The 27,838-nt window shown below is 46.4% G+C and overlaps 7 protein-coding genes across 15 annotated transcripts; 5 read left to right on the forward strand and 2 right to left on the reverse strand.

Moving 5' to 3' along the window:
- The first annotated feature begins 7 nt into the window (after nt 1-7).
- On the forward strand, nt 8-2,082 carry LOC128266467 (inactive non-canonical poly(A) RNA polymerase protein Trf4-2). 2 transcript variants are annotated; one of them, XM_053003011.1, is made up of 2 exons: nt 8-26; nt 484-2,082. In XM_053003011.1, exon 2 carries the CDS (start codon nt 496-498, stop codon nt 1,732-1,734), a length of 1,239 nt encoding a protein of 412 aa, XP_052858971.1. In that variant the 5' UTR covers nt 8-26; nt 484-495; the 3' UTR covers nt 1,735-2,082. The 2 variants fall into 2 exon arrangements, with proteins under 2 accessions (XP_052858971.1, XP_052858970.1); XM_053003010.1 differs by lacking the exon at nt 8-26 and adding an exon at nt 92-202.
- A 600-nt stretch (nt 2,083-2,682) lies between these two features.
- On the forward strand, nt 2,683-5,587 carry LOC128266454 (oligopeptidase A). The gene is made up of 2 exons (XM_053002997.1): nt 2,683-2,979; nt 3,040-5,587. Exons 1-2 carry the CDS (start codon nt 2,876-2,878, stop codon nt 5,114-5,116), a joined length of 2,181 nt encoding a protein of 726 aa, XP_052858957.1. The 5' UTR covers nt 2,683-2,875; the 3' UTR covers nt 5,117-5,587.
- LOC128266452 (oxysterol-binding protein 1) lies at nt 5,530-8,873 on the reverse strand. Its single transcript, XM_053002994.1, has 2 exons — nt 6,885-8,873; nt 5,530-6,811 (listed from the first exon to the last, which is right to left on the reverse strand). The coding sequence occupies exons 1-2, from the start codon at nt 8,484-8,486 to the stop codon at nt 6,062-6,064; spliced, it is 2,352 nt and encodes a 783-aa protein (XP_052858954.1). The 5' UTR covers nt 8,487-8,873; the 3' UTR covers nt 5,530-6,061.
- On the forward strand, nt 8,485-11,308 carry LOC128251733 (gastrula zinc finger protein XlCGF26.1-like). Its single transcript, XM_052978861.1, has 2 exons — nt 8,485-8,740; nt 9,424-11,308. Exons 1-2 carry the CDS (start codon nt 8,485-8,487, stop codon nt 11,115-11,117), a joined length of 1,950 nt encoding a protein of 649 aa, XP_052834821.1. The 3' UTR covers nt 11,118-11,308.
- A 28-nt stretch (nt 11,309-11,336) lies between these two features.
- Nucleotides 11,337-17,773, reverse strand: LOC128266445 (protein phosphatase Slingshot). Of its 5 annotated transcripts, none has more exons than XM_053002979.1 (8): nt 17,290-17,773; nt 16,158-16,400; nt 15,696-16,096; nt 15,357-15,422; nt 15,097-15,291; nt 14,767-15,036; nt 12,034-14,400; nt 11,337-11,513 (listed from the first exon to the last, which is right to left on the reverse strand). In XM_053002979.1, exons 1-8 carry the CDS (start codon nt 17,344-17,346, stop codon nt 11,459-11,461), a joined length of 3,654 nt encoding a protein of 1,217 aa, XP_052858939.1. In that variant the 5' UTR covers nt 17,347-17,773; the 3' UTR covers nt 11,337-11,458. The 5 variants fall into 5 exon arrangements, with proteins under 5 accessions (XP_052858939.1, XP_052858937.1, XP_052858938.1 ...); XM_053002977.1 differs by lacking the exon at nt 17,290-17,773 and adding an exon at nt 16,844-17,263; XM_053002978.1 differs by lacking the exon at nt 17,290-17,773 and adding an exon at nt 16,844-17,263 and having other exon boundaries at nt 11,337-11,527.
- A 758-nt stretch (nt 17,774-18,531) lies between these two features.
- Nucleotides 18,532-21,278, forward strand: LOC128266469 (nicotinamide/nicotinic acid mononucleotide adenylyltransferase 3). Of its 4 annotated transcripts, none has more exons than XM_053003014.1 (6): nt 18,532-18,785; nt 18,866-19,272; nt 19,324-19,425; nt 19,484-19,635; nt 20,229-20,496; nt 21,141-21,278. In XM_053003014.1, the coding sequence occupies exons 1-6, from the start codon at nt 18,587-18,589 to the stop codon at nt 21,180-21,182; spliced, it is 1,170 nt and encodes a 389-aa protein (XP_052858974.1). In that variant the 5' UTR covers nt 18,532-18,586; the 3' UTR covers nt 21,183-21,278. The 4 variants fall into 4 exon arrangements, 3 of the variants coding, with proteins under 3 accessions (XP_052858974.1, XP_052858976.1, XP_052858975.1); XR_008269056.1 differs by lacking the exon at nt 21,141-21,278 and adding an exon at nt 19,822-19,991 and having other exon boundaries at nt 18,535-18,785; nt 20,229-20,362; XM_053003016.1 differs by lacking the exon at nt 21,141-21,278 and having other exon boundaries at nt 18,535-18,785; nt 20,299-20,465.
- A 227-nt stretch (nt 21,279-21,505) lies between these two features.
- LOC128266460 (uncharacterized) lies at nt 21,506-24,347 on the forward strand. The gene is made up of 5 exons (XM_053003004.1): nt 21,506-22,156; nt 22,814-22,923; nt 22,980-23,120; nt 23,182-23,388; nt 23,711-24,347. Exons 1-5 carry the CDS (start codon nt 21,510-21,512, stop codon nt 24,187-24,189), a joined length of 1,584 nt encoding a protein of 527 aa, XP_052858964.1. The 5' UTR covers nt 21,506-21,509; the 3' UTR covers nt 24,190-24,347.
- The last annotated feature ends 3,491 nt before the right edge of the window (nt 24,348-27,838 follow it).

The raw sequence follows: 27,838 nt of genomic DNA on the forward strand, positions 1-27,838 counted from the left end.
GAAATTAAAATTAAGAAAAGTTTACAGTAAGCACCATGTATTTTGTATTCCAAACGAAATCTTTTGGCATCTCATATTTTCCCGACCGACGGAGCTATTTTCGGATTCCTGTTTTTTTTTAAATTTATATCTCTCATCTAATTTCTCTCAGTGTTAAATAGTGCTTTAAGTCAAAAATTCTCAGTGTTGTAAACTGACGCAGGTTTTATCCAATCCTTTAACAATATTTGACAAAGAGTTGCATGAAGAAGGCGGCAAATTACAATTACACTTTCACGGCCGTTTCATTGGCTAACTTTTTTAATTTGTTTTGTTTTGAGAAAACTTAACCGTAACCATTACGTCTTTTGTTTTCCAATCGTAATCAATTGGCACTCCACCTCTTAGCCGAATAACGGCTCTATTCCACATTTTTTTGCTTTTTGCTTTTATCTTTTGACATTTTGTTTCTCGCTCTTCCTCTTTCGCCCCCAAAACATAAAGCTGAGAAGTAAAATGGTTGACACAGCGAAGCCCTGGCAACTTTCCGGAGTGTACGGCAATGGTATTCCGGCATTGAGCCTGCTCCACCAGGAGATCGATCAATTTTACAGCTGGCTATGTACAACACCCACGGAGTTCTATTTGCGGGCGGAGGCAGTGCGTCGCATCGAGGACGTGGTGCTCACTCTGTGGCCAAGCGCCTGCGTGGAGGTTTTTGGCTCCTTCCGGACTGGCCTTAATCTTCCGGACTCGGACATCGACCTGGTGGTGTACCATGGTCACTACTGGAACCCCGGAACCCCGCTACACGAACTTAAAAGAGAACTGGTAGCCCGTAAAGTCCCAGAGATTGACACCGTGAGTGTCCTGGACAAGGCCTCTGTGCCGGTGGTCAAGTTCACGGAGCGCATCTCCCGCATCAAGTTCGATGTGACCTTCAATGCGGCCGCCACATCCGGCGTCCAGGCCGCCGAGCTGATCAAGCAGTTCATCCGCCAGTTCCCCGAGCTGCCCAAGCTGGTGATGGTGCTCAAGCATTTCCTTCAGCTTCAGGGACTCAACGAAGTCTACAGTTCCGGCGGAGTCTCCTCCTACGCCCTCACCCTCATGGTCATAAGCTTTCTGCAGCAGCAGAAGCGCAGCAATAAGCGCTATGCCAGCAACAACAAGCTAGCTCTGCTGCTCCTCCAGTTTCTGGACTACTACGGCCGCAAGTTCGACTTCTTCAAGTACGGGATCTCGGTGCTCGGAAACGGCGGCTGCGTGGAGAAGGAACGATTGCGGTCCGCCCTTGGCGAGAACAACTGGCAGTCGGTTCTAAGTATCGAGGATCCGGTGACGCCCACCAACGACATTGGGAGGAGCTCCTGGCAGGCGCTACATGTGATGCAGGGATTCGAGGCCGCCTTTCTCAAATTATCCAAGCTGGTCGACTCCGACTCGTCCAAGATCGTGGGCCCCATCCTGGCCAGCATCGTGGAGGTACCGCAGTCGTTGGTCAACTACCGGGCGTGGGTGCACGTCAACTTCCAGCACTTGTTGGGACCAGGATCTGGATCTGGATCTGCACCTGCTACCAATCCCAATGGTCATAGTCAATCGTCGGGGCTCCCGAGCTTCTCCAGATCCAATTCCGCATCGGAGGACGAGCGCTCGGATAGCCCCCTTATGGTGCGGAAAGGTTTTCGCCGATGCGGGGATGGTCCGCCTCAGAATCTAGATTTAGACCTCGCAAAGCTTAAGTTAAATTAAGAATTTTTACGTTTTATGCTATTCGTGATTTTACTTTTTTACATTAACATTAATATTTTATTTGCATAACCTTATGCTCGGCATATGAGAACTACAAAAAAAAGCAATTACTTATAGACCACAAAAGACAGTTTTTATTTAATCACTAACAATTTATGTTTAATTAAAAAAAAACGATAACAAGGTCTGCAAATACACAAACCCAATGTAGTTCATTTAAATGACTTAACATGCTGTAATACAAAATCGAACAAATATTTAACGCCTTATTGTACTTATTACATATCTTAAATTAAATATAACATACCTTTTATGAAATATATGTATATGCAGTGACAGTCAACATAATAGCACCGACAATAACAAAAAATAGTTTCTCTCATTTGCTCGCTTTTGTTGTGATAGTGAAATGATACTAAAGAAATGTTTGTCATTTATTTTAAAAAATGGAAATGGGTTACATCAATAAAAAATTTAAAAAAAAACAACTCATAATGGCAACCCAACATTTGAACGCAGATTCTTAGAACTTAAAACACAAACTTATAGAGCCATTCCTTTTCAAAATTGGATATCTTTAAGAAAAGTTTCTGCAAAGCCATTTTTGGAAAAAAAAGGAAAGGGGTTAAAATTTCAAGAAAATCGACCCAAATTTTCAAACCAAAATTTAAACGCAGATTTTTAGAGCTTAAGAGTGCAATCTTATAGAGCCATTCCTTTTCATAATCGGATAACTGTACGAAAAATTATAGCCTTGGAAGTGCTGGTTTTAGGTCACTTTTCTGCAAAGCCGTTTTTGGAACAAAGGAAAGGAGTGACAACATTAAAATTAAAAAAAAAAGTTTTCCAAAATTTCAAACCAACATTGAAAGGCACATTTTTGGAAAATATATTTACAAACCTTAACAGGTATGCCTTTTCAAAATAGGAAACACCTTATTTCTAGGATAGCCAGTGACTTGTTATACTGTGACTTTCGCATCTCTAGCGACTTTTTAACCGCGGGGTGGCAACGCTGTCCGCTGTCACTTGTTTTTTGGTCCAGGCGTGTTGTGGTTGTGTAAACGCCGCTGGCCCTCTTTTTCTGAATCCAAAACTCCCGGCGCACGCACTCCGGGATTGTACATATCCGGGATCCACGATGCTGAACCTCCTGCGACGGCGTCCGGCGTCAGTGCCCCTCATCCGGGCCGCCTTCAGCGCTCCCTTGCACACAACTGGTAACCGACCCGGTTACATAGTGCTGTAAGAGATTGCAAGCCTTGGCAACAAGAGTCTCCTAACGAGCCCTAACTTATGTTACAGAGTTCCGGAGATCGGCGAGGAGGGTCCGCTGGGCGAGGGCGTCCTGAAACCCGATGGACTGCCCGCCTTCAGCGACATCACCATCGAAATGTGCCTAGGAGCCATTGGCCAGCAAGCATCCGCAGTGGAGAACTCGGTGAAGGCGCTGGAGACTGACCTGCAGCAGGGCAAGCAGCTGGACGCAGGCGGGATCTTCCGGGAACTGGACAACGTCACCGGGCCCCTGGAGACAACGTGGGGCGTGGCCAAAGCTCTGTACCTGGGCAACTCCACGCTGATTCCCACCAAATCGTACATGAACATCCACGAGCGGGCGCGCAATGCTCGGGCGGCCAAGTTCTGCAACCATACGGTTTACAAGGCCCTTAAGGATGGAGCCGCCGAATCCGCCGGACCGGATGAACAGAGGCTGCGGCAGAAGTTCCTGTTGGAGGGCCAGCTGAACGGGCTCACCCTGGACAAGGAGAAGCAGGACGGGCTGAAGGAACTGCTCACCCATTTGGGTCGCGAGCGGGCCAGCTTCAAGAACAAGGTCAACATGGCTGTGCACTCGTTTGGTCAAGTCATAACGGACTTCAACCTGGTCAGGGATTTCCCGCCTCCCCTGCTAGAGGCCACAGCGCGCGATCCCGGTCAGCCGCTGGAGGGTCCCTGGAAGATAACGCTCCAGCCCCAGGTGGTCGACGGTTTCCTGAAGCACTGCCCCGAGCGACTGCAGCGCTGGAATGTCTGGCGGGCCAGTGTTCTAAAGGCCTCCTCGCAGCAGGAGAAATCCCTGGAGAACAGCACCCATCTGGAGAAGATCCGCGGCCTACGCAAGCGACAGGCGAATCTTCTGGGCTACGCCAACTTTGCGGACATGTCCATGCAGACCAAGATGGTGGGCAATGTGGACAGCCTGAAGCAGTTGTTTGCCAAGCTACTGAAGTTCGCCGGCCCCGCACAAAGCGTTGAGCTGGACAAACTGCAGACATTCGCCCAGGACAGCGGCTGTGACTACAAACTTGAGGCCTACGACGTGGCCTACTGGCGCCGCAAGCAGCTGGTGGCGGAGCACGGTCTGCAGGAGCAGAAGCTCAGCGAGTTCTTCCCACTGCCCCGCGTTCTGTCCGGAATGTTTGCGCTCAGCGAGAAGCTCTTTGGCATCCAAATAGTGGAGCAGCCCAGTGCGGAGGTGTGGCATCCTGCCGTGAAGTTCTACGATGTGTTCGATGCTGATTCCGCTAATAGTTCCACTCCAGTGGGCGGCTTTTATGTGGACTGCTACTCGAAGGAGCACAAGTTCGGCAGAAACAACGGCTGGATGGTGGGCATAAGGAATAGCAATAGATCCGCTAGTTTGACGCCCCTTTGCGCCCTGATCTTCAACTTTTCGGAGGGCAGAATCCCACTGCTGAGCTACGATGATCTGCAGATGCTGTTCAAGACATTTGGCAGCGGTCTACAGCACTTGCTCACCCAGGCGGGCTACAGTGACTTGGCGGGACTGTCGAACATCGAGTGGGATGCCTCGCAGGTCTCCGGTCATGTGATGAGCAACTTCCTGGACGATCCCACGGTGATCAGAAGCCTCTCCGGACATTTTACCAGCGGTGAGCCACTGGAAGCTGAACTTTCCCAAAAGATGCGGCTGCTGAAGACCCAGCTGGCCGGGTATAATCTTTGCCTTGACCTGTACTTGGCGGATCTCGACGTAGAGCTGCACCGCTCGAATGCCTTCTGGCTAGAGATTGTGCGCAAGCTGTGGCCCGTCTACCACTGCATGCCGCTGGACAAGAAGGACGCCCACCCCTGTTCCCTCACGGACATATTTGCCGGAGATTGGGCGGCCGCCCAGTTCAGCCATCTGTACTCCCGCCTGATAGCCGCCGACATCTCGAGCAGCTTTGCGGAGCAGCGGAGCGAGGAGAACTACGCGCTGGTTGGGCGGCGCTACAAGCAGACTTTCCTCAGCTCTGGCGGATCTGTGCCCACGGCGGAGGTGTTCCGCCGTTTCCAGGGTCGCGATCCCTCGGGCGAGGCCCTGCTCAAGTCCCTGGACATATTCGAACCCTCCCAGACCACGGATAACAACTGAGGGTCACGCCCTGACCCGCCAAAACGTTATCTGCTGTGTGTAGTCAACTGATAAGCTTGATGTAGTGGTCGACTTATCTGACATCATATCTTAGGGGAAAGTAATCGCGTTACTATAGTTTTTTAAATATATTTTGTTATAATTTTTACCAGTACTTATTGGAAGGAAGTGTATACATTTGAGTTAAAATTAGATTTTTTCCCGCTGGCTTTAATAATGTACAATATTTTTTATGGCATATTTACAGTGCCAAACTATTTGCAAAGGTATTTAGTACTTTTCCCCATCAGATTCATTAGTCGACAGGTCGATATTACTAATGGCAGTCGGATTATGTGATAGCGATCGCGTGAGTCAGGCGGGATCTTATCGCAGGTGTGCAGGTGGCACCGTTTACCCAGGTGAAACACAAATTGTTGCTTTATTTAAATAATACTTTAATAATAAATTGCATAAATTTATAACATTTAACATATTCTCTTGCTCCTGCTTGCTCGGCATTCGATTCGGTTCGATATATATATATATACACAACAAAGGCGAAACATGTAGTATTCTGCGGAAAGAGGGAAGGACATCTAGTGTGGTTTGGAGGGACAAACCACTGACCCTCGTTTGGATAGCTTCTACTAGAAAATGGGAGGGGGAACCGAAAGTCAGAAACGGAAATAATCAAGGTAAATTTCGATGCAAGGGCACGGCTCGAACTTGGTTAGATTACGGGAATTAATTTATATATATGCACTAGATCGAGGTGTGTGGTACTACTATATATGCGTATGTGCTGCTCCGGTTCGCAATCCGCCGGAGCGTGTCCCGCTGGGGCTTGTGGTTTCCGGGTTGTGTGCAGAGTGTAGTGGAGGCTGCATAATATTTGAAATCTTTAGAATATTCGCTAAGGCTGCTCTGTGTGGTAGTGGCTGCTCCATTCGCTACTCCTCCCGTTTAGTAGATCTCGGGACAGCCCTCGAAGTTCTGCGCTGCCTTGGCCTCCCAGTAGGTGTTCTTGAACACGTGCACATACTCCTCGCTGCCCTCCTCCTTCTCGCGCTTGAACCACATGGGCTCGTAGGCTGGATACGGCCTGCCCTCCGCTGCCGCCTGCTCTGCCTCCGCCTCGCGCCGACGGCGCTCCGTGCGCTGCTTGTCCTCCAGGCGCAGCTTCTCCTTGTTCGACTCGTCCCAGCTCCCCTGCTCCATGAGCCGTTGGTCCGGGCGCCGGCGTGAGTCCGTCGGTGCCACGCCCTCCTCTTCTTCGTTCAGCTGGCAGGCCAGCGTGGTGAAGTTGTAGAACTTCTCCGCCTCCGGAGGGGCCGGGCGACGACGCCAGGCCAGCTTGAACTCGCCCGTGGTGTAGGTGGGACTGTTGGGAGAGCCCGAGGTCTTCAGCACCGGCGCAATCTCGATTTTAAAGTCCCACGTCCCGCGCACCACCCACTTCACCTCGTTGTCCTTGTTCATCACCACGCCCTTCACGCTCCTCTGCACCTCGCGGCTGAAGTACGAGTAGGGGACAAAGTTCAGCACGCACTTGTAGCCCTCCGATGCCTGCGATCCCCGGATTTCCATTTCTCCATGCTGGTCCACCCACAGTTTGCCCACAATGATGTTGTTCACCGTGGTGGTCACCTTGCGCCAGGAATAACGCCTGCCGCTGTCCGGGAATTGCACATAAACGCCGCCAAGGGGATTGATCTGCGGGAAAAAACGATACTCAGAATTTCTTGTCCACTTTTGTGGCTGCCTGACTGCCAGTAACGATACTCACTTGAACGTACTTGCCGCGGAACTTGCTGGTCATGGAGAACTCCTGCCAGCAAATCCACTTCTTGCTCTCGCAGTGGAGCGCCGCCACCGGAGGATGGTGGGACACCTGCTCGGCCAGACACCGCCAGCCGTAGTCGTCCATGCGGTCGCACTCGTAGGTCTCGCCCAGCAGCGGATTGAAGGGTTTGCCGGTGCGGTTCGTGGTGGTGGCGTAGGCGGAGACGGTGAAGGCGGCCAGGTAGGCCAGCTGCTCGCACTCGTCCTGGCAGGTGGCTGCATAGTCGAGGATCTCCGTGTACTCGTAGTCCTCAACCAGGCGCTGCAGCATCGACAGCGGCTCGTTGAAATTGATGGGCATGGGGATCTTGGATAGGTCCTTGCCGATACAGTTTTTCATGATGCCCCACAGACTGATGGGATGGTTCGGTTTGTCCGGCACTCGGTCGCGCCGCTTCTTGATCAGATCCGGATTCCAGTTGCGGCCGTAGATGGAGTCGGTGCTCTGCTTGGCCGGCACCGCCTTGTCCACGTCGTCGTCATCACCCTGTCCGCCGGAGGCCACCCGCGGCGCACTCACGAGGCACACCTGCTGCACCGTCTGCACGGAGCGCTTCTGCTCGTCGCTCTCCGAGGAGCTGCCCTCCTGGTGGCCCTCCACCTGCTCCTCGCTGCTGCTGCGTCGCGTGTTCATCTTCAGAATGAACGTGCCCTGATGGGGCGATTCGGCCGAGCGGCCCGGGCCAGTGTATCCGTGCTCCTCGGCGTCGAAGAACTCCATGTCGTCGTCGGAGGTCACCAGGGAGCCGGGAGTGGCGTTGCCGACCGAGCTGGAAGGGACCGGTTTCTGCTGACGCACCAGCACAGCCGCCTGCTCCATCTGCGACTGCTGCTTGGCCATCTGCTCCACGATCTCCTCCAGCCGCTGGCGCTGCTCGCGCTCGTGGTGCAGCATCTTGGACCACTTGTGGCCCTGCGCCTCCGCCGACTGCAGGTAATCGTTGCCGGCATTGATCATGGCATTCGAGGTGATCCGGAAGAGGGTGGCCCGCTCGTTGACGATCTTGGTGCGGCTGGCCAGCGACTCTTCCTCGTTCGTCTCCAGATCGTTGAGTGCCCGCTGCAGGGCTGCTCCATGCTTGGTGATCAGGTCGAAGCAGGTGCGCATGTTCTCCAGCCGCTCGGTGAGATCGCGGACCACCGAGCTGATCTCCTGGCTGGGCACCACATGGGCCGTCTCCGTCTCCTCTTCTTCCTCGCTCTCGAGCTCCCTGATGGCCCTGGCCTTGGCCAGCTCCAAGGCGGTGACCCAAGACTGGCGCTCCACCTCGGTGCCGGCCTTGATGTGGAAGGTCTGGGTGCCCCCATTGGAGATGACAAACGTGCAGGAGTCCACCGTGTGGATAAGGGCTCCGTGAAGGGAGATGGTGCCCCGGCACGTGTGATTAATCTCCGTCTGGTTGCGGTAGTAGCTCAGCACGCCCTTGGACAGAACGAACCACCTGCGCTGGTAACCCTTGATGTAGTTGGTCCACTTCAGCAGCCATCCCTTCATCTGCGGCAGGCCCTTCTCGGCCAACGCATTTCCAGCGGCTGCGTCCGTCATGGCGCCCGGATGGAGCAGCTCCTCCGGCCGGATGGATCAACTGCTTTTGCGAATAGCGCCACGTACGATGACTGGCGATTGGTTGGTCGTTCCGCAACTCCGACTCGAAAATCGAATGCGCTTGATATTGGTTATTGGACGGCGACGGCTGAATGCTGCTGGCCAGTTGCTAGCATCGTACGCTGGGGCACCACTTGGACTCCGGATCACCGTAGAGATTCCCGATTCCCGATTGCGATTACGATTCGAAGCGCGTTCACAGTGAATTTCGTGTCGTTTTGCTTCCAATTTTCCTGCAGAAAATAAAGAAACTGTGGAAGTTGAGTGCGCGTCTGTGTGCGTGTGTGTCCCGTGTGTGTGTGTGTTGGCTGATGGTTGCTGCAGCTGTGTGCGTGTCTCATAGAGATGGAAGAAAAATCGATTATGCTATCACCTTATCGATGTTATAATTTTCCTCACACATATATATCGATTAAATAAATTAGTTTTAATTATAATTTTAAATCAAACAAATTTGAATTAAATAATTGAATTATATAATGTAAACATTTCAGTTTCTGGAATTCCGTACTATTTTTGTAACATAAAATAGTGATGGCCCTAACATCGATAGTGTTTTTAGCCAGGTGCACAGCAGTATCGGTATCATCTCTGATTTTACCCATCTCTATAGGAACGAGGAGTTAGGCTTAATGGTTAAACGATCTCAGAATATTCAGGCTTAAATCTGAATATATATATATATATATTTGAGTTTCGACTGGATTGAAGATCATCACACAAAAGACTAGCTGCAGGAATTTAATCAATTTCTGTTAAATTTGCATGCCGATATAAACATCCTAAAGTCTTTTAGTTGGCTATAACACACCTAAACCGTGAGAAACTAAATTTTTATTAAAGTTTGTATTGACTACATTATTGTCCAACTTTTTAGAGCGATGGTACCTTCAATTTGCCGTGCTTGCCTGGAGACTTCCGAAAAAATGGTCGATATTTTTGATTTCCGTATGCACCGGCTTTACGGTTGAAAGAGGGGATCAATACCCAAACTCCGTCTGTCCTTCCTGCCTGCAGAATGCGAAGAATGCATTCCAAATAAAGCAAACTTATGAAAGAAGCTATCAGTTCTTCTGTCAGTTAAAGAAGGATTCAGAAATAAAGATCGGTGAGAAAGAAAACGTTGTACCGGACGATGAGAATCACGTTGAAAATGATTTACAATCAGATGATTATGGTGATAATGACGATGATGAAAATTATGAGCCTAGTTTTGATGACAGTGCCGACAGTGGCAGCGATTATAAATGCTCTCAGTGTCCAAAGACTTTTGTATCGAAATCAAAACTTCAATTATATTTAAGAACGCACATAGATGAAGGACCGTTAAAGTGTTCCCTTTGCTCAAAAGCTTTCCACCGAATTTCATATTTTCAGAAACACTTGAAATACCATGGGGAACTGCCGTTCAAGTGTTCCCACTGCCCAAAGACCTTTGTCGATAATGGAGCTCTTCTGAAACACTTACGAATTACCACAGGAAAGCGGCCGTTCAAATGCTTCTACTGCTCGAAAAAATATATTCAAAATTCAAGTCTGCTGCTACACCTAAGAACTCACACAGGAGAACGACCGTTTAAGTGTACCCACTGTCCAAAATCATTTGCACTGGAACAAAGTCGAAAAAAACACTTGCGAATGCACACTGGAGAAAGGCCTTTTAAATGCAGCTACTGTTCATCTTTTACACAGAAACAACATCTAGAAAAGCACTTGCGGATCCACACAAGGAAAAGACCGTTTAAGTGTTCCCACTGCCCAAAGACGTTCGCACTGCATCGAGAATTTAACGAACATAAACTAATTCATAAAGGAGAACGAAGGTTTAGGTGTACCCAATGCCCAAAGACTTTTACAAGAAATGTACTTTTAGAGATACACTTACGATCCCACACAGGAGAAAGACCCTTCAAGTGTTCCCACTGCTCAAAGACTTTTAAAGCGGCGTCAGTTCTTCGCGAACACTTGCTTGTCCATAGTACGGAGCGACCATTCAATTGTTCTCAATGCTCCAGGACTTTCAAACTAAGGTCAGTTCTTCGAACACATATGAAGCTACACTCTGGAGTACGACCATTTATGTGTACCTTCTGCCCAAAAACCTATATTTCAAATGCAACTCTTCAGTTTCATTTGCGAACCCACACTGGAGAACGACCATTCAAGTGTACCCTCTACCCGAAGGCTTTTATCCAGAATTCAAATCTGCAGAGTCACTTGCAGATTCACTCAGAAGAACGACCATTAAAGTGTTCCCACTGCTCCATGGCATTTAAGGCGAAAAATGTTCTTAACGTTCACCTGAAAACTCACGCAGGAGATCGACCGTTCAAGTGTACCATGTGCCCAAAGACTTTTAATTTGAGTTTAGGACTTCAAGATCATTTGCGTACTCATACAGGAGATCGACCTTTTAAGTGTACACACTGTTCAAAGTCTTATAACACCAATTCAATTCTTAAGAGACATTTGCGGATACACAGGGAAAAACGATTCGACTGTAGTCACTGCTTAAAGTATTTCAAAGTTAAATCATCGCTTGAACGACACTTGCGAACTCACAAATCTTAAATCAAACATGCACATCTCACATCTTTTTAGACCCATAAGACGCTAGTTATTGTTTTTCTTACCCATGTTTAAATTGCCATAGTATTTAAAACAATTTATAAGCATTATTTACTTGCTGCTTAAAATGTCGAAAGTTTAATTGTCTCTTATTGAAAGCTTATTTAAAATGGCTGATTTCTAGGTCTGACTCATGGCCAACAGTAAAAAGAGATTGCACTGTAAATTGGATTACACATTTTTATTTATAAATATAAGGTCTGATAAATAACAAAAAAATACAAGTGTTTCAAGGTGGGGACTTTTGAGCTGCGCCTTCCACCGGGTGGAGCTCCATGTGTACTTCACTTCTTGTACTCCGCCCAAGAGTAACGGAACGAGCGGATCATGTGAATAAGGCTGCAAATACAAATCTGGTAAAAATAGGGGGCAGTTTTTCTCGGGGCGAACACAAGGACGGCACAGAAACAGAGACAATCACCAAAGACAATGACGTATATACAATAAATCGTTTATTCGTAGGCAGTTCTTGCATAATATAAAATAAATATGTATACAGTTACAAGTAATTAAAAAGTACAAATACAGTTTCATTTCCATAGGTTGTTTTGTTTGCCCTCTCTTGTCATCTCAAATAGTTCCATTCACACGTTGCAGACACAAGATCTTTACAAGCTTTATGAACGCCTCACAAAACAAGACAACAAACACAAGGCATGAGGGGATGTGTGTGGTGGGTGTAGGTGTTTGATTGTTGGACAAATAACACAAAATGGGTATAAGCTGGCGAATATATAAATACGTAAAGCGGGCGAGAGATTGTGAGGATGATCCTTAGTGGCTAGGGGCGTATGGTATGGATTGCAAGTTGCAAGTGGCATGTGAATGTTGCAGGTTAAGCAGAGCGTGTGGCCTTTACATGGTGTTGTAGGCAGCGGTGTTAAAGCCTGTCTTGGGTGCACTTAGCCTGCTCAGCGGATGCGTCTTTCCATGCTGCGGCAGCCTCCGGATTTGCACCTGCTGCTGCTGCTCCTGCTGGTGCTGCTGATGGTGGTGTTGCATGTTGCTGCTGTGACTGTGGCGGGCGGGCGCAGGCGGCGGACGACTGTCGCTGTAGTCATGCGTCGAACGGTTCGACAATGATCTGTCGTAGTAGGAGCGCGGGCGTTGCTTGAAGCTAGTGCTGCTGGTGGTGGTGCTGCAGGCGTGGCTCATGTTGTTGGCGGTTGGCAGTGGGGCGCAGGCGACTGTAGGCGGTGTGGCCGCCTGGCTACTGCAGGAAGTAGTGGTTTGATATTTATGCACTAGACCTTTTACATTACGATCACAATTTTCGCTTACGCTGGAATCGGACGAGTTGGAGGCGGAGGAGTTGGAGTTCGAGGCGGTGGACACGTGGTTGGCATGCTGCGCCACCGGCGACGATGGCAGTGATTGGTGGCTGGTCGTCTTCTTGCTGGGATTAGCTGAGCTTGCTGCCGCCACTGCCGCACTTCCGGCTGCCACAATTGCTGAACTGCTGCTGGATCCACCCCCTCCTCCTCCTGTTCCCGCTCCCACTCCCACCATACCCGCTTTGGCTTCGAAATTCTGCTTGAGTATTTGCACATTGCCCGAGATGCGCTGCTGGTCGTCGACCAGCGCTTGACCCTGGACACGCAGCACCACCGCTGCCTCCTGGTCGCCAGTGGCTGGTGTGGTGTTCTTATTCTCGATGTCGCTGGTGTGCATCAGCTCCTCGCTATTGCAGCGCAGCGGTTGCCTCTGCCGCGGACTGTGCGCCGACGAGGCGCTCCGGTAGAGACTCGGGCATCGCTTCTGACCAGCAGTATCCACCGCCTCAAGTAGCAGCTCCTGGCTGTCCTCCTGGCAGCGCTTCTTCAGAGCCGCCGTGCTCTCCTCCAGCTTCTGCTTGGTGCGCTTCACGGTGCCCTCGCCAACTCCAACTGATGGTTCCGGTAGAGCGGTAGGCACTCCTTCAATCACATTGTAATTGCCGCCCCGCTTCAGGTCTTGAATGACGCCCTCGAAAATGGCCGTGTTGTTGCGGTTGCTGTCGTAGTACGAACTTAATCCGGTCCTCTGGGGCAGACTGCTCCGGTTGTCGCCCGATCCCCAACTGGCGTGCCGCGAGGGGAGCTCCCGTGGCCGAGTGCCTCGAGGTCGCAGCAGGATGGCGCTTGATTGCTGGGGCTTGGGATCCAGGACTATGCCGCCACTGGGACCAAACGACTCCGTCCAGGAGTGCGTCTTGCGCCGCTGACGCTTCTCGCCCTCCTCCTGGGCAAATACACTGTCCACCTGCGAGGAGAACACATCCGAGGAGCTGGAATCCCGCCGCGGCTGAATGTTCCCACTGCCGCTGCTACTTCCACTTCCACTGCCTCCTAAATGAGAGGTCTGCGTGACCAGCTTGGTCAGCGAGGTCCAGACAGGCTGCTGTTGTTGTTGTTGTTGTGGCAGCTGGTCCGCCCTGTGCGCCTCGAGATCGTGAATCCGCGTCCGCACTGACAGAGGCGTGTGCTTCTGGATGTGCAGCACTTGGTTCTGGGTGACGCTGTAGTTCTCCCCATTGCTGCCCGGAAAGCGCATGTTCTTGGGCTCCTCGGCCACGCTGCGCTCTGGCGTCAGGTTTTCCATGGACTGGCTCTGCTGCTTGGTGACCACCGCCGTCTGGGTTTTGGGCGAGGTGCTGCTGGAGCGCCGGATCAAGCGGCGCTGCGACTTCTGGGCAATGGAGCGGCGATGCAAGCGCGAACCATCCCGCTCCTCATCCTCGCCGTCGGGCGTAACGCCCGCTTCGCCGGTGGACTTGGATTTGGCCTGGTTTAGCGCCTGGATCAGTGGAGTGGGCTCGCTGCCGGGCAGCAGACGCGCGTCCTTTGTGCTTTTCAAGTTCGTCTCGCTTTTGCTGCGCTGCAGCTTCTCCTTGTTTTTCATGGCGTCCAGCATTCCGCTGTATGTCTCCAGCTGGTTAAGGAAGTTCTTGTTCGGCTTGATGCAGCTGCGTCGCTTTTTCACGTGCTCCAGTGCCTGCTGAAACTCCCACTGGTAGGCCTTCATCGCGTACGCGATAACCACAGATGCGGATCGGCTTACGCCCATTTTGCAGTGCACCAGAACCTTGGAGCCCTCGTCCTTCGCCCGCGAAATGTAGCGGAACGTGTCGTCCCAATACTTGAGCAGATTTGTCTTCTCGTCGTCGTACACGCGCACGTTAAAGTACTCGAAGGTGCCCGGAAAGAAGTTGTCGATCTCCCGCGTCACGTTTAGGATGTGGCGAACACTGAAATCATAAAAGGAAAGGGTAATTCCGGTGCTTTGAAAAAGGTTAACGTTAAACCAGGCAGATTAGGGAGTTAATGAAACAGAAGTCGTATTCCAAGACATCAATACAACTTAGAATTATAAAATTGTTCAAATATTCAATGTCTTAATTTAAATGTTTTAAGTTTTTAGTGAAATAAAAATAGTTATCTAGAGCATAACCAAAATTTAGAATTTTAAAGTTGCTTTAAATATATTTCTAAATCATAAACGGTTTGATATAAATCAAATATACCGATTATCAACTAAAATATATAAGATCTACAATCTTTTATTAAAAAAGGACACTTCCTCGCAACCATCAGAAATTATATATAAAGCATACCCATTTTTCTGTAGCTCCTCCAGGTTACTGGCGTTCCACTCGGAGCCCAAATAGACGTGCTCGAATATCTTGGTGGGTGCATCCATTTGGCCCAAAATAACGAGCATTTCGGCGTCGATGAACGACTTGTACTCTCCCAAATCCATATCCAGAATCTCCTCGAGACGTCCGCGTATATACTTGGAGGTGACCTCGTCCAGGTCCACCGACATCATGATGGCCTTTAGCTTCATCTTAATGACACTTTCGGTTTCCTCCTTTTCGGGGGGTCTGCCAATAGAAAAAAGAAGTCATTAAACATTTAAACATTTATTTTGATCAAATGCTTACTTGTTTCGTATGGCATCAGGCGAAGGGGGTCGGCGACTCTCGAGCGCGTCCATGGCGTTCCACTCGTTCAGACAGGATTGGTCCGACTCAATGCGCCTCTCATAGCTAGATAGCCAGTCGTGGGAGGGACCGCTGGCATAGAAGTTGTTCTCACGAGCCTTCTTCGACACTTTGTGCAACGTCTGCAACGCGGACCTGTGGATAGAGAAAATAAGTCTAATTGTGACTCGAGAGAACTGAAACTGGCTAACAACACCTACCACATAGCCTGAACTGAGACCGGCTTGAAGATGTGCGTCTTTTCGAAAACTTTGACGCTAAACCCACTGTAAAGATATATAATAATCAGTTCAAGAGTATCAATTAATACCATTTTCAATATATGATTTTTTTTATTTGCTGATCTACCTAAAAACATATATTTACCAATTAAATTTCGTTTTACTATATTATCATAAATTGAATTTCAGGCAAATGGAAAAATATGCATTACTTATTCACCTTTCGAAAATAGATTCTTATAGAATATGTACCCCAAAGATTACCCTCTTCTCTTGACAATTTGCAGTATCATATCCTAAACAAATGTCTGGTCTTACCCATCGCCATCCAGGTGAATTGTGGTGTCCGCCAGGATGGGCACCACCAGGCCAATGGTGGTCCGCTCGTTGCAGTCGATGCCCAGCAGGCAGGACTCCTCCATGCCCGAGGTATTCTTGTTGTCGCCGGCCGCCGTCGTTGTGTTCTCCTTGTCCGTTGATCTATCACATTTGTTGCTGACCTCCGTGACGGTCTGCTCGACGGACAACTGGCGTTGGGTGGTGACCGCCGCGGAGGAGGAGGACGACGAAGTGGTGCCCGCTGAGCCGGCCACTTTGGCCGAGTTATGACGCATGATGCGGTGGCGCCGACGTTCGCTGGTAGCGTTCCGACAACAGCTGCGCGAGGCGATCACCAGGTAGCGCGTGCGGTTGGACCGCTGCGACTCCAACTTGACAGCCTATTTTGTGGGGTAAAAAGATGTTAAAAAAAGCTAAGCACTTAATCTCACTGATACCCACCATCTTGAGCGTGTCCTCGCGCTGCAGGAGGAAGAACATGGACTGAAGGTGGAGCTGGATGTCCGAGTTGGTGCTCTGCGTGCTGTTGCTGGAGCGGGTGGAGTCGGTGCTCAGGCGGCGCTCGCTCTGCGTCTGGGGCGGGATGTCCTTGAGGTCCAGGACCAGGGCGGTGCCCTTGCAGGCGAGGAAGCACTCGCTGCGATTTGCCTTGCTATTGCCGTCGTCGTCCTCGGCTTCGCCATCCTGTGGGTTTTGCATAGAAAAGAGAATAAGGTTTAATAGATGTCCATATGGAGATAATTCTGCTGCACCTCACCCAGCGAGGCATTTTTAACAGATCATGGGGCCAAAAACAAGCTCGCATGCTGAATGACTTTACAAAGGGGCAGATATTTGCTCGATTAATGTCTGATTATTGCCTGAATTAAAATTCCAAGGGCATCACACACTGGCAGAAATTAGAGCAGTATCTTAACAAAACTCATTTGGGCTAATATATAGGTATGTTAAGATTCTTTATATGAATTGTACTGATTTGATTACTTAGGATGGTCGCATAATCTATAGTTCTGAACTTCTTACTTTGATAACAAGCTTTTGGATTCAGATACCAAATTTTGGTTAGAGTTCTTAACTTCTTGTTTTTACAATAAGCTTTTTTCACCTTAACATTTTTGTTGCCTTACGATCTTCATTTCGTGTACATTTTTCTCTCTGTGCAGGCGGACGTCAAGATCTCGCGAACTATTTTTGGGCGGTGGGGCGGCGAAGAAAACAAAAACAAGCGGAAAGCGACAAAAACGACAAATAAGGCAATGCAAAAATCTGTTGAAAAATATAGACGTCGCGACGTCTGCGGATTTGCTTGGGTTACACCAAAAGCAGCGCCGATGACGAACGATGCCGCCCGCCCACACGCGAAAACGAAAACCACGAAAACGTAAGCAACAAAACGCGGATAAACATTGGCTATTGGTCATTAAGATAAAGAGAGCACACAAAGGATCATGGTCAAAATCGGAACACGCACGAAGGAGAACCTTTCCTTAATTGGCCCGCTCTCTTTTTGGAGAGAGCGGGGGTCACCAAAACAAAGCAGACACGCGAGAGTGAGAGCGGGGGAGACTCTCACCGAATTCGAGCAGGAGCCAGTTACACTGGGAGAGCGCTGCACCGTCACCAGTGCCATTTGTTGTTGCCGTTGCCGTCGCCGCCACTCCTCCTCCTCCTCCGCCTGCTCCTCCCCCTCGTGATCCACCTGGAGAAGACGATGGTGATGCTGCTGCAGCGATGTCCTTTCCAATTCTTTCTTGCTTTTGTCTTTATTTCCGTAGCCGCCGCGAAAGACAGAAAGAGATTGTGTGTGTTCGAGTTGTGGGTTAGGGCTACAAATGCATTTTCTTGTCGCTGCCTGCTGGCCGTTGTTTTTGGACTCGGCTCCGCGCCCTCGTCCTTCGATCCACCGTAATTCCGCTTTCGCTGGTCTCTCGCCAGGCGGTTCTCTCTAAAAAACAGCGTGTCCTTACAATTGACAGACACACACAAAGCTGCTAAATGGTAAATAGACTACACGAAATTTTCTTAAAAGAAAGACAGTGAGGACGCCATTTCTAATCGATTACACTAGTATCGCCAGGCAATCGTTCTGGCAGGGCTGCACAGCTATCGATGACACGGTATCCAATGGTAATTAAAAAAAATTCTCGTCCTAAGATATTATTGGGAAGGTGGGTGGTTCAACATTTAAAATATTTGGACTTAGAAAAAATGTTGCTTTTTAATACAGTTTTAATCAAAAATTTACATTTTGTTAGCCTTTTGAACATTATTTAAAACTATAAATTTTAGACTTATACATTTCAGAAGTATTAATGATAATCTTATTAAACCATGATAATAAGTTATATTTTTGGATGTTTTAAATTATTTAGAGTTGAGAAATATGTTGAGCTTTAAATTTGATCTATGAACACTATATTCCTGTTTTAAATACCACCACAGATCAAACAATTTACATATTGTTAATCTTTTAAAATTATTTTAAAATTTTAACATAAGATATAAGGCCTTTAAGTAGTATATTATTAATTTAATAATCTTTCTAAACAGTTATAATAATATTATACATAGATATTCTTATTAAAAATCAAATATTTATCAATTCATGAACATATCAGTCCAGCTTTTAATACCACAACTAATCAAAGACTTACTCTTTGTTATGTTTTTAAATGTTATTTTAACATTTTAATGAAAGATATAAAGATTTTTGAGGTATATAATTAATTAAATAATTGTTTTATATTCCAAAGTTTGGAAATTTTAAAAGAATGACGTCTTGTAATCGTTAGATGTGGTAATCGAATGGACGTCAGTGTCGACAACCCTTACAGCTGTGTAGTGTTGAAAAAGCTCAATTCCTCGAACAGATGTTTGCGAAAATCAGCTGGCCAAACAACAACATAACAAGCGAATGCTTCAGGCTGTGGATTGGAATCTCGAAAACTCGTCCAAAATTGAAGAAGATGTCGGCTTTAATCGAGGAAACCAAGAGCATGCTACCGCGGATTGCTCTCATAGCCTGCGGATGCTTTAGTCCACCCACGCCCATGCACCTGCGAATGTTTGGTGAGTCAACTGAAACTGGATGGTGAAATTCCCCGGTACATAATCGATACGATTACGAAGCCGTATGTTTGTGACCACAGAGATAGCCAAGGATCACTTCGAGATGCAGGGCACCCACAGAGTGGTAGGTGGCATCATCTCGCCCACACACGATTCATACGGCAAGAAGGACCTGGCCTCCGCCTTGGACCGATGCGCCATGGTGAAGCTGGCCACGCAGAGCTCCAACTGGATCCGGCTGTCTGACTGGGAGGTGCATCAGACCAAGTGGATGCGCACGCAGGCGGTGTTGCAGCACCACCAGAACTACATTAACAACCACATCAATTCAGGCGGAGCGGGCGGCAATGACGAGGTGGACACTCACCTGGCCGGATGGCTGCCACGGGGGCTAATCGGCAGCCGGGATCCTGTGCACCTGAAGCTCCTGTGCGGCGCCGATCTGCTGGAGTCTTTTGCTGTGCCAGGCCTGTGGGCGGAAGCCGATGTAAGTCTTGGTTTCTATTAAAAGATTTTGTTTTAATATGCTTTCCCGCAGATTGAGGACATTGTGGCCAATCACGGCCTGGTGGTCATCACTCGCGCTGGCTCAAACCCTGGAAAATTCATCTTTGATTCCGACATATTGACCAAATATCAGGTAAGAGTGAAACTCCCTACTTAATGACTCCTGTTTAATTTTCTTGTTTATATTACAGAACAACATTACGCTTATTACCAACTGGGTGCCCAATGAAGTGAGCTCCACTTTAATCCGGAGACTCTTGGGACGCGGTCAGTCGGTTAAATATCTTATAGACGATTTGGTGCTGGAGTACATCAAGCGCCAGCGCTTGTTTAACGTTAAATCGTAGGTGGACTTCCTATTACTTTCCCTGTCACATTCCCGCATGCCCACTCACATTCCACCACCTTCAAATCGATACGTACACTGAATGAGACGCCACCTTGGTACATTTCACCTAGCAGAGATAACACTTGATGTGCACCATCAGCAGCTTTTTGTATTGTTTAACCTTTGTGTCTCAAACTGCAGGCAGGATGCACCGGCTCCGCCCGAATGCGACTCCTGACGCGGTTTGCACCCGAAAGAGAAGCCCTCGTCGCCCACTCGCAGCCCAAGCCACCACCAGCACCACCACTATTTGCACCACTTGCCCCACGACCAAATCCAAACGCTTTTTGAGTGGCGCCTCTTCATGGAGCGTGAGTCAGCCATAGCAGATCAGAGTTCAAGTTCCTATTTTGCGATGATTAATCTAATGCATGCCTATCTTTGCCCTTGTAAATACCTTTGCTTAGACTAGTTATCGATATTCAGGTGGTCAGTGTGCGTATCATTTACCCACTTTGAATTGTTGCCAAAATGTAATCCCATTAAAAAGTAACCTTAACTTTGTTGCTATTGTACTGACCATGCCCTCCTAACCACGTGGATTGTAGTAAGTATATAACGGATGCAGTGCGTCCCACCCATTTGCTCTTTAACCACGCCTATACGGACAACAACAAGAACGCGAGCAGTTACCCCATCATAGAAGACCAGCTGGAGCAGGATATGGACGAGTCGGACACTCCCAGTCCGCATCTGCAGCACACCGCCACGTCGCGCGTCTTCTGCTGTGGAGAAGGCACCTTGAGAGGTTCCAGGCGATCCGGTCCCGGACAGGCTGTGCAGGTCATCACCATGCAGGCGGACGAGAAAGAGGAGGTGGGTATTGCTGTGTAGTGAGCAATGAATGAATCAACAAATTTGTTTAGAAAATTCTTTCTAAATAGTTGAATTCTCAATAATTTTATGAGTAGCAAAATGTTTAAATATGGATTAAAATGAAAATAAATATTTTATCTTTTTTAAAAACATTTACTTTATATATGTATGTATATATTAAATGTTTTTTTGAAAAGATACATTTCCAACAATTTAATGAATGTCTTTGTCGAAATATGGTTTAAAGAAAATGGAAAGGAAATATGCTTTCTACTCAATGTTCTAAGGAACTAATGAATGAAAATAAATTATATTCAGAATGCTTTTTAAATGCTGGGTATTGCTTTCTACTTAACTTAAAGTTTATTCTCGTTTTATTTTTTTTATAAATACATTTTTTACATTGTACATGCTTTCTGGAAATATACATTTTTAAGATATTAAGGAGAGCATTGGAGTTAATAAGGTTACAACATCTAAATAAAATGGAAATAGGATTTCTGAAAATAATTTTTAAGCATACAAACCCAGCAATAAGAATATCTTATGATAACTTAAGGGTTTACTATGCTGTCCTTATAATAATATTATTTTATAGCTATGATTGCTGCCTAGATCATTCTAATAGATTATTATATTTTTAGAGCCAAGCGAAGAAACAGAAGATTTCCCAAGTGCAACTTTAGGAAACTTAAGGAGGACGAATCTCAGATTAATGCAGGAGCGCTGGAAGCTATTTGTTGATACTATATGTGTGTGTTAAATAAAGACGTTGAGCTGAGCTGCCCCTGATTTTGTGGGTCGCTCCACGGAGAAGCGGAGGGATTGGAGGCACTGAACTTCAGGCATCGCGGTGCATTGACATTGCAGTAGTTGCAGGGCTTCCCTTTGAGGTTTCCGATGTCAGAACTTGTTGATGGTGGAAGGTTTTCCACTCCAGAGTCCCACCATTAGTTTTGGCTTAGAGGGACAGTTGCAGTTGCTTGCTTCCCTTGGCCGAGACCACATCGCGAATGTTCTTCTTCCGTCGCCAGAATGCCAAGCCCGCGCCACGGCCATCGCGTGCCCCCTCCTTTGCACTGCCCAAGCGGCGTCCGCCTGTTCAGTTGACGCCCTCGCATCAGCACGACCAGCTGCCCTTCCTGCGGAGATCCCGCTTCAGTGCCCTGCCCCATTTCCGGGCCTACGAGGACGAGCCGGAGAACCTAACGCTCTTCATCGCCATCCTGTATGTGGTGGATCTGTTTGGTATCTTCCCGTTTGTCACGCTGCCCGCTTTGCTGGTGAAGTTGGGCTACTTCGGCGTTCTGCTGGTGCTGTCCATTATCTTCCTGCAGATCTACACCTCCTTCCTGCTCTCCCAGTGCTGGACCATGGCCGAGCTGCTCGATCCGTCCATTCAGCAGAAGCGCAACTATCCGTACGCCGCACTGGCGGAGCTGGCCTACGGTCCGTACATGAGTCTGCTGGTCTCGGTGCTCCTCGACCTCAGCATCTTCGCCATGGCGGTGCCCAGCGTGGTCATGGCCGCCGAAAATCTGGAGGGCGTCGTGCTGCGCATGAGCTCTGGCCACTACAACTTCTCCTACTGCTACTGGGCCATCATCGTCGGACTGGTCATTTGTCCGCTAATGTGGCTGGGAAGCCCGAAGCACATGCGGTAAGACAAGGTTTCCCTCTAATTGGTTCACTTCACAATAAGGTTCTAAAATTTGCGGGAAGTAGGAAAAGTAAGGTTACGGTTAAGGTTAAAAAGGAGCATTTTCAGTCAAGAAATGTGATATTAATGATATAAGCAATCCAATGAAATAAACATATGAATATCATTGAAACCGAAATTAAAACTTACAAAGGAGTGTAGAAAATAAAAATTGTTTCCATTAAATATATATTTTTTAGCGCCGCTTATGAATTGGAGAATTTGATTAAATTGTTATCAATACTCTTTAGACCAAAACTAATATTTACTTTGGAGTGCAGATTTCATTAGAATAACAAACTTTTTCATTGAGATATATTTTCAAGAAATGCAACGACCTGATTAAGCGCATTAAAGTCTAAGAAATTTTTAAAGTTTGAGATTTTTACTTAGGGAGTTTGTTTTTTATAATGCATTGGTTTAACTATATAGGCTACATATATGATGAACAATTGTCGCCCAACCTTGGACTTTACAGGTGATAAAACATAAGTTAGTATGCGACTTTTTGCTCAGCAGCATGCATATATCATGTGCCCTTACCAATTACCACAAAATTAAATAAAGTTCTTGAGTTAACTTAATTTAAAAAAATTGTATTTATTTTGATTATCATAGCGGCCTGGCCATCATAGCAGTTTGTGTGATGATCGTTATTGTGGCGCTGCTGTGGTTCTGCCTCTTTGCAGCTCCAGCGATTGGAGCCCCCTTCGAGGGCATTTCCTTGGGTTGGTATCGTAGATCTGTGTCATCGATCAGGAACTATAATGCCTGTTATCCACAGAATTGCCTGGCTTCCTCACCGTACTCAACAGCTACAGCATACTGGCCTTCCAGTTCGACATCCATCCCGTCCTGCTGACGCTTCAGATCGACATGAAGCACAAATCGCAGGTATCGTGGGCTGCCCTCATCGGAATCGCCAGTGAGTATTGTTGATTTAATCAAATTTTGAGTGCAAAATAATCCAGATACTTATATTATAGTAACCTGCAGCGTGGCCATCTTTGGCTCCATAATCGCCGCCTACAAGTTCGGTTCGATGATAGCAGACAACCTGCTGCAATCATTGCCCACCACCGTGCCCTTCTATGTGATGCTGATCCTGATGGCCCTGCAGCTCTGCTTCTCAGTCACGGTGGCCAGCTCGGCCATGTTCCTCCAGATCGAGAACTTCTTCAAGCTGCCGGAGTGTAAGTCCATATTTGGTTTAAATGTCAATAATGTATTTATTTACTTTAAATATAAGAAGAATTATCTGAAAATTTCATTTAAATTAAAACCATATATAACTTAAATACACTGGTCTTAGTTTTTTTATTTACTAAATCATTGAATTGATGTACATAGTATTTTATGTTATGATCTTATATTTAACTTTAGTATTTATCATTTTTAATTTAATTGCCAGTTACCTTTTTTTTAATTCCATTTTTTTATCAGTCTTAATAACGTTAGGTTTTAAGTAAGTCATTTGCTGATCCTCAAGAGAGTTTTATTGTTCCTCCTTTTCAGCGCTCTCCTTCAAACGCATGCTGATCCGGTCCTCGGTACTGGCCTTGGAGGTCCTTGTGGCGGAGTTTGTTCCCAGTTTCGATGCTCTGATGGATGTGGTGGGTGGTACCATAACCGGACCGCTGGTCTTTATCCTGCCACCTCTGTTGTACCGTCGCATACGGCGGATGGAGCGAGTACATCAGAGGATTGCGGCGGAGGCCAGTTATGGCAGCCTGCCGCTGGACTTGAACTATGACCCCGTTGAGCTGGAGATGGAACCACTGCTGGTAACCTCGCCACCAATTTCGCCACGCGGCTGCTGGCTGAGATTGGTGAGAGTCCTTCAGCGCTTGGAATGCGATGTTTCCTGCACCATGGCAGTGCTCATCTTTGGCCTGCTGGCCACCTTCCTGTCCACCTACCTGAATATATTCAACCTATCCGATCTGTTCACCAACAACTCGCCGTGCCTGAGCAATCTGACTAAGCACTTTTGAGGATGGGAGACTCAAAAACTCATTCAAGTTTGATTGCCGTCCTTCAATGCAGGGTTCAAAAACCTACGCCTGCTGTGGCTTCATCTTTAATGCAATGCTTATAAGATGTTTTGTATAACACAAACTACAAATTTAATAAATCTATTACATTACACCAAGACACGCACGTTTCGAGTGTTGTTTTGAGTGGTTGTTTAATTAGTTAAGCATTATTAAAACATCGCCAGAGTCGAAGCCAAAGCCGAAACTATTTGTCCGGGAATTGCACACGCGCAATCATTTATCATCTTTTTCGGTTGTGCCCAGTAAAAATGTTTTGCTTTTTGTTTGCCAAATTTACTTACCTTACCCATTCGGTAAGCGTTGTGTTTGTGGTCGTTTGCTTTTGTTTTCGGTCAGTGGTAATTTGAGACAAGACTGAGAGCTTCTTCTCCAGGTGGAAAGTAAACAGGCTGATAACACCTTTCGCAGCCCTCTGCTTTTGTATCTTTGTATCTTTAGATCTATCTATTTGGGCAGAAACGGCTGAAATGCCAGAGCGGCTTAGCTCAGGGTTTAAATTTAAACACACGAAGAAGCGGAGATTCTGTTGGAAGATTCTTCGCCTGGTACGCAAATTTAATTTATTCCTCTGCTTACCGCCATGCATGGCTCTTTTTCTATTTGTGTATATTTCTATATAATATACGTAATATGTTGGCATACGATTTTTTCCCGGCATACGATTCATTTCCGTCTTCCATAATACGTTTTTAAGCGCGTTGGGCAGATGACTCAAGGCATTGTGTTGGATGATAACCTCCCCGCATCCAATGCAAAAACCGCAACAACAACTCGAATTATTATTTATTTTTCTCCATTCTCGGTGATTATTTATTAAAATGAATACCCGCCAATACCAATTGTTTGATAGGAACGGAACCCAATCCGTTGACGCGTCATCAGTCTGGCCACCTGTGGCTGTGGATTTGGATGTGGATGTGGATATGGAAGTGGATGCTGGGATGATGCTTTTTATGGGCTCGTTATTTTCATCTTGGCCCTTTTCAATCTTAATGGCCAGGCCCAAAGGTACGCACTCAGCTTCAGCTTTTCGCCCTTTTAATTGCGACGAACTTACTTTACTTAACTACCTTTCGGTGTTTTCTGCGGCCCAAGTGGTTTATAGTACGTTTCTGGCGTTTTTATCTTTTGTTTGCCACATTTCAATATGCAGAAGGTCTCGTTTGGCACGAACTCAGTGTTCCGCTGATGATTCACGCTGGGGGCTAATATAAGTACTTGCCATACCACTCAGACATGGATCCATGAAGTCAAAGCCGGAGTCAAAGTCGGAATCAGATGATGTTGCCAAGTGCAGCATAAGTCGTGCTAATTGATTATATCGCTGGCCCATTGACAAGCGTTTAGGTAGCTTGTAAATTTATTTATTTTGTCTCTATTAACAAATTAAACAAACATGCATAGTTAATACTTATTAAAAGGCATTGCTCACCCAGGCCACACAAACAGCATTTTTAGCAGTCTTAGCATTTTTACAACGGTTGGGAAGATTCAAATTATCGTGAAGACATTTATGTAAATAAGCTATATGAGTTTTGAAATAAACGATGCAAAAGGATTTGGATCAAAGTTTTAATTTCTGGGCGATTAAACTACCATTGGGTACACAAATTTGATTAAATAATAATAATTGTGGGAACACTGCATAGGCAAACTGCTCACAAACAAATTTCTAAAAATAATTCCATTTATTTATTTCGAAGTATGGTATGATAAAAATGCCCTAAGTGCATTAAAATTCAAATATGTAAAATTCATATATCCGAAAATGGGCGAATAAATTATACATAAATGAAATTTAGAATGGACCCGCTTTGGTTAACTTCTGGTCGACAATTTTTCTGTAATTTCTCTTCTTTCGCAAATTTTTGGACAATTCCCGGCTGATTAAACAGCCATTGGGTATTGGCTTTTGGCTATTGGCTGTTGGTTGCTGGGTTCTCGACAGAGTGTCGCCTTTTCTACTTGAGGCGAAGAGTTGGAAGGGCCATTGCCAATTTGACTTGGGGCTCATTCGACGGCTGTCAAAAACTGATTATACGGTGGCAATTTTCAAGTGGCCGGCACAAAGGCTTAACCCAGAATTTAATGATATTTAAATTGCAAGTTCCTTTGGCAAAAAAAACGCCAAATTTGAAAAAAAAATCGAAAAGCCAAAACAGCGCACACATTATGTGGAGTACGCAACAAAAGGCAGCAGAGAGCTTTGGGCATAAAATTTCACTTTTCATTTCCTATTGACCCCGATTCTCTGGACGCACTTCTTTCTAATTTTTTTTTCTCCTCCGCACCCGCACCCGAATCCATACCCAAACCCAAACTCAAACCCAATTCCTCTGAAGTGGCCGCAGTTCTTCGAGGTTTTCGCTCCCTACTCTTCTCCTAATCGAATTTCGGATCTGGCGTTCGATCGATCGAACTGTAACGTCTTTCAAAAGGCCATTTAAGGTTACTTCTGGTTGCTTGCCTTCTGCATCAATTGAATACTCATTAGGCACACTCACACTCACATCGCAAATAAAAGTCCGCAGATTCGGTTTCTCGTGTCGAATGATGACTTTTTGATTTCGCCCAGATTCAGCACAAAGTGTTTTCAAGTCTTTTTCGGGCTTTTCTCTGAGTTTACTTTTTAGTTTTCATATTTTTTCAAATACTGCATTGTTTTGGATGTTGATTTGCCTATCAGAAGTAGCCCGGGGCAAGTCTTTGTGGTCAGTGATGGGAAGAAGACCTATTTTAATACGCAATTTATATTCATTTATATTTTCTATAATAATACAAATATTAAAGCGCTAAACTGATTTTTTTCAGTTTTTTTTTAAATAAAAATTTTGAAGGTACTTATACTATTATGATTCCCTTGTTTTCTGTTTGACCAACATTTACAAGCATTTTTAAAGTAAAGTTTATATTTCTTTTTATATTTTCCATACATTTTTTTTTGTACCTTCAATAACTGTTAAGACCAAAATTAAGATGGCAAATTAAAACGCCAAAAGTATAATTTTTAGAACGCACAGGTAACTTGTTTTGTTTTTTTTTACCATTAAACCTCTGAAAGATTTAAGGTAAACAATTGAAATTAACATAAAACGCATTTTTACATAATAAATAAAATGAAATAATATGCTAAGGCGTTAATAATATTGTTTATAAATAAATCGATGACGCTATGAATGATTAACTCTTAGACAATACAAATTGTTTGCTAATAGACATGGCCAGCGTAAACGTAGACGTTGGATTTGATGGGGCTACAGAGACGAGTTTATCTAGGGGCTAGAGATTCACATCGCTTTATTCATATAAATTATAATATTTGGCGAGCACAAAAACGTGAGCCATAACAAAAATAAAAAAACAACTACTACAGCAACAGCAACTACAAATCGAGACTCGATAATAAGCAAATAAATTATAATTATACACAAGTTCAATAAATGTACAGCCAAGGACGTTGAAGGCCATTCAACGAGTGTTTTGATGTTTTGGGGGTTGTACGGAACCGATGAATCCGATGACCCATCCAATCCACTGAATCCACTGGAGGTGGTGACTCCTCCGCCCCCCCCCCAACTCCACTCAT

Source organism: Drosophila gunungcola, chromosome 3R (genome assembly GCF_025200985.1).
Source record: "Drosophila gunungcola strain Sukarami chromosome 3R, Dgunungcola_SK_2, whole genome shotgun sequence".
Taxonomy (NCBI): Eukaryota; Metazoa; Arthropoda; class Insecta; order Diptera; family Drosophilidae; genus Drosophila; species Drosophila gunungcola.